Below are 5,906 nucleotides of genomic sequence, written 5' to 3' on the forward strand. Positions count from 1 at the left end.
GGTACTGGCTATATTGGTTGGCTATAATTTAAAAATAGTATGTTATTAATTAATATTTTAAATTGTTAAAATAGAATATATCAATTCAATATGGTAATAAATGATGTACAATCTTCCTACAGATTTTCTTACAGACCTGTAGAGGTTCGATAAATTTAGCCATCCATAGGAGGTTGACTAAATTTATAGACAACAGGTGAGCATGGTTGGAGTTGAGTTTTTAGAGCTGTTGGCTAAATTTTTTTATTTTAAGTATGTCAACTCACCTTTTAGCCAAGGGGTTTATATGGTTGGAGATGCTCTAAGATATTATGTAAAATGTGCTGAAACTGTAAGACATTTTGCTACAATGATACTAGCTATAATTTAAAAATAGTATGTTATTAATATTTTAAATTGTTAAAATAGAATATATCAGTTTAATATGGTAATAAATGATGTACAATCTTCCTACAGATTTCTTTACAGACATGCAGAGGTTCGACAAATTTAGTCATCCATAGGTGGTTGGCTAAATTTATAGACAACAGCTCATCATGGTTGGAGTTGAGTTTTTGGAGTTGTTGGCTAAATTTTTTTATTTTAAGACTTATTTTATTTTCTGGTTTAATTGTCAATGTTTAATTTTGGGCAAAAGCAAAATTATTATTTTACAATCGTTCATGAAAGCCAATCAGAAGGTCTTAATATTAATCAACATTACCAATTACTCGTATTTTCAGTTATTTAATTATATAATTTTGATTAAACGATAAATTTTTCTAAATGATAGAAATATATATTAAGTATTAAATTACAATAGTATTCATTTACATAAAAATAACTTCTGAAAAATATATAATTGGATTTTATAATAATTCATTATCATCACAAAGTTGGAATTTTTCCCTGCAGCACCTGTAACTCGTTTGTACTTAACGTAGTTTATGTGATAAGTTGAGAATTTAAAATATCTGTTTATATAATTTTGGCTTATTAATGATTTATAATAAATTATTAAAAATAAAATATAAAAAATAAAATAATTTATGACCAACCTATGTTTTACGGGTAATTTTTATCTAATGTTTTTTTAAAAATCAAATCATTGAAAATATATCTTAAACTAACTTCTAATTTTAAGACAATTTTATATTTATTTTTTATTTTAAACTGATTTCTGACTTATTATATATTTGAGCCAAAAATCAAACGCCACGGGTGTTTACATGCAAATGATGCGAGCACTCGTGCTATTTTATGCAAAAGTAATCTAAAGCCAATTTTAGTTTATTTGCTTTACCTTTTTGTTACTCGTACAAGATAGTGCAAATACATGCATGGTCCATATGTTTATATTTTAGGTGGGCTTTTTTAGAGGTGTGCCGTGTAAACTGCTCGATTCAATTTTAATAATTAGTTTTTAACTTTTTTAATATAAACCATTATGTTCAAAATTATCATGTCTCGGTAGACTCGTTCTGGAGTTCATAATTATGTTAGGCCATTCTGCAGACTGCAATTAGGTCATTAGAGCATCTCCAATGGTGCTCCTAAGTCACTCCTTAAACAATAATATAAAAAGTGGCTCCTAGTGAGTTAGTACATTGAACAACGTGTGAGCTCCAATGCTACTCTTTATTGTGGCTCTCTATTCATATTTTATAATTATTTCAAATTCAATCATGCCAACACATTCAATTCAAATTTTGAAAGGAAAACTAATCAAATATTTAAAATATCAATCATAATTTATAATATTAATTAATTGATAAAGTATCGACGGGAATGACCAACTAAAAATTATTCTTGCAAGCCCATTATTTATTATATATATAAATATAAATACAAGGTGCTAATTAGTATGATAAATAAATTAAAATCATTAATTTAAATACAATTTCATTTATTATTTTTTGTGAGGAACTTTTTAATATATCTATGTGTTCAGTGACATGTAAATTTACTAGGATTCTTGATTGTTTCCCATTGCTAACGTCTCTCTATTTTCTCTAACGGTAAAAACATGAAAACAGTATATATATGATGGCTCATTTCACTACTGTGTATATATAATATATATTTTGATTCTTGTAATGGATCCTGAAGATATCATAACGTATATGATTCAAGAAGAAGAGGAAGAGGAGCACGAGATGAATATTGCTGTAGGTGCATATGCTCAATCCAGTAGCCAAAGAAATGATCGTAGTTTAGTTCGTCATCGTGGATCAGTCCTCAATCATCGCATCATTTACCGGAACAGGGAATTAGGTAATCAACTATTCTATCGTGATTATTTTAGTGATCATCCCACATATCCGGACTATATTTTTCGTAGAAGATTTCGTATGCGAAGATCATTATTTGTTCGAATTCAAAGTGCAATTGAGTCCCATGATCCCTATTTTGTACAAAGATGTGATGCAATTGGAGTTTTGGGATTATCACCTCTCCAAAAAATGACTGCTGCATTGAGAATAATCGCATATGGACTGCCTGCAGATGCAATCGATGATTATGTTCGAATTGGTGAAAGCACCGCAATTGAAAGTTTGAGGAAATTTGTCAAAGCGATTGTGCAAATATTTGGGGAACAATATTTAAGAAGGCCACATAGCGGTGATGTTAAAAGATTAATGGAGGTTGCTGAGCAGCGTGGATTTCCAGGAATGCTAGGCAGTATCGATTGTATGCATTGGAGGTGGAAAAACTGTCCAACTGCGTGGCATGGGGCTTTTTCAGGTCGTTACCATGAGCCAACAATCATCCTTGAAGCTGTAGCTTCGTATGATCTTTGGATATGGCATGCTTATTTTGGGTTACCTGGATCGTTGAATGATATAAATGTATTGGACCGATCCACTTTATTTTCTGAATGGGCAGAGGGTCAAGCACCAGAAGTTAACTATACCATCAATGGGCACAATTACAATATGGGATACTATCTCGATTACACAGAATTAGAGTAAATAACAAATTCCATAACACAACTGCCTGGCTACGCAATGTTGCAAGAAGAAATAATTATGCATCTGCTAGACAACCTTTCTACAAAAAGTGATAGTTGAAATTAAATGACAAAAGATTTCTAGCTGTATAACACATTAATTACTTGACCAAAAGTTTGCGCTTTCTTTCAATAATCTTCTGCTTTCTCAAGTTAAAATACTCAGCCTCAATTACCCCCATAGAACTTGAATCCATAGCCATAATTTTATCATCAGCTTCAACTTGTTCAGCGGCTTCTTTTCTCTTCTCACGTTCATCTCTCTCTTTTGCCAACTGCAACATCTCTTTAAGGTGCTCATTTCTTTGCTTTCTAGATTCAATCTGATCAACTCTCATTTTTTTCTAAAATTACAGCTCCAGCATCATCATCGTGCTCATTGTCCAATTTCTTTCTTTTTTTTCTGAAGTTCTTTTGCAGCCTTCCTTCCGATAGGCCTTTCCAAGTCCGAGTTTTCCACGATTGTACACTCTGGAGTTGATGGTGAAGAAGTTGTTGGACTGTTCTTTTGAGATACTTTTGTCCTTTTCGTAGCAAAATCAACATTCCACTTAGGCAAATATCTCAATATGTTCCAAGTACTTCCAACAATGCTCGAGAGAAAAGCTTTGTTTGCATACTTCTTTGTACATATGCTTTGCACCTTGAATCTGTTTAGAAAACCACAATTATTTAATCATTCATGTATATAAATGATTAATTCAAAATGATCAAAAATATTACCTTATCAATTTCAGAGTACCCGCTTCTTCCATCCATTTGATTATAAAATCCTTGAAATTTATTGACCCCAAGTTGAATCACGGACCAACGATGCATCAATGAACCCCAAGTATGATCTGATTCAAAGTTTTTATGCTTCATAAAGTAGCTTTGCACTCTCTGCCAATAGGTTCCATTTTTTTATCAGCCCCTGTGATGGGATCCAGTGACACATTTTGCCAAGCAGAAATCAATAATTCATCCTCTTGCCTTGTAAAATTTTTCGTTCGATGCCTTTTCTCCTTCACTTTCTGTGAACAAAATACTTGAGATGCAACTGATATGAATTCTGCATTTCTTTCTTCTTGACTTTCTGTAAAACGAGTACTTGAATTTTGTATTGTAGCTTCTAAATTCCTTTCTTCCTGATTTTGTGTAAAATCGTCATATTCAGAATACTCTCCAGTCTCCACTGATCAAATTATAAAAAGATGGCACTTTTTCACCACAATCCATCTTGAAGTGCACCTGGACAAAAAATGTTTCACTAAGTACAAGTACCAAAACCTGTATATGCTGATTAAGAAACCAGGACCAGGAGGAAAAATAACAAGAGATAAAAAATAGCATTTATTTAGCTTCTCAATCAAGCACTACATTATACAAAACAGCATAAACAATGTATTTAAAGGAGAAGCTGAGAATTACAAAAGCAAAATTCATCTAAGCATTTAGCCAGAAGTTTCACAAAAACGGTATTTAGCCAGAGGTTTGTACTTCTAACAAAAATAACAATATTAGTTGCCGGCCCTTAACTGAGAACCATAATCACTCCAATTAGATAAATAACAATACTCTTTGAGCTTAATGATTCCGATTTATCACTAATGGAAACAATTACAGCTCTTATAACCTGACAAAACTGCATAAACTAATCCAACTTGGGGTTCAAATCAAAACTTAATTAAACAAAACCCAACAAAGTTAAAAATCAGATCTCATTTGTACTTGCACTGCTTAACTATTGTTTGCTAGCCATGGAATGCATGAGACATTTTTGTGTGAGAAACTTTAGCATAAAAAGATTGATTAGAACAACGGAAAACAGCTTTGTTGCGTATAAGTATTTATCTATTGCAAGTACAGAAGCTCTTGTGTGGAAAGAGCTTGTGATCAACACTTTCACACATGACTACAGATATATGAGACTCTTATGCCAAAGTGTATCAGTAACCTGAAAGTGGATGCCTAAAGATAATTTTGAAAATTCTGGTGTAATGGGCTACACATCTTGAACCCAACTTAAGCTCCCAAATCATAATCATCAAAAAATCAAAATCAAATTTTACTGCTAATCCATCCCTATATAAACCAAAATTATCATCACAATTAACTCTGGACAAAAGCAATATCCTTTGTCTCATACCTAGACTAAAACCTCTTGCAAAAGAATTTACTACAATGAAGCCATCTAAATTAAAAGATTTAAAATCTTAATTGCATAAAATTATACCACATACAAACAAAGGCAAGAAAGAAAATGTAAAATTTAAGAAAACCTGGGAATGGAGATCCTGGCCTTCATCGGTAGAAAGTTGCGATATACGATAATCATCGGGTAGATTTGTGTGTTTCATCATATTGGTTTATTAGTCTGAAGTTCTGAATATTCTGAATGAAAGAAAATGGATGGTCTGTAGTCTGTACTTGGTTGTGTACTTAAAAGTAAGGGAGGGAAAGTAAATATAAATGAGAGGGAAAAGTAAAGTAGAGGGAAATGTTGGAGGGAACTAATATTATATTCATAAAAATAAAATTAAGAGCTACTAGATGCTCTTTAAAAGAAAGGAGAGAGAGAGTAGGCTCTTAAATTTTTAGAGAGCATCTAGGAGCTCATTGGAGCACTAAAATTTGGTTTGCTCTTAAAATTTGAACTTAGGAGCTTGTTTAGAGAGCCCCTTGGAGTTGTTCTTAGTCTCAAAATTTCTAAACAAAGGATCGTTTCTAGCAAGATAAAAGTCCTGAATCGATTCCGGATAATGGAGGATGCCGATTCAGAATTTTTTTCAAAGAAAGGCTCGTCAGCATGAGCCACTCTCTCTCATTCCAAAATGGTCTCATGGGTTGTATATTTTACGGAGTAAATGACAAAAGAGTGGTTGGAGTTTCTCAAAATTTGTAAAAAATTGTCTGGACTTCAAAAATAACAGTATAA

General features: G+C 32.2%; 1 protein-coding gene across 1 annotated transcript; it reads left to right on the plus strand.

The window, feature by feature from the left end:
* The first annotated feature begins 2,075 nt into the window (after positions 1-2,075).
* Positions 2,076-2,951, plus strand: LOC108215812 (uncharacterized). Its single transcript, XM_064084144.1, has one exon. The coding sequence runs from the start codon at positions 2,076-2,078 to the stop codon at positions 2,949-2,951; it is 876 nt and encodes a 291-aa protein (XP_063940214.1).
* Positions 2,952-5,906: the final 2,955 nt, after the last annotated feature.

This window comes from Daucus carota, chromosome 1 (genome assembly GCF_001625215.2).
Source record: "Daucus carota subsp. sativus chromosome 1, DH1 v3.0, whole genome shotgun sequence".
Classification (NCBI taxonomy): domain Eukaryota; kingdom Viridiplantae; phylum Streptophyta; class Magnoliopsida; order Apiales; family Apiaceae; genus Daucus; species Daucus carota.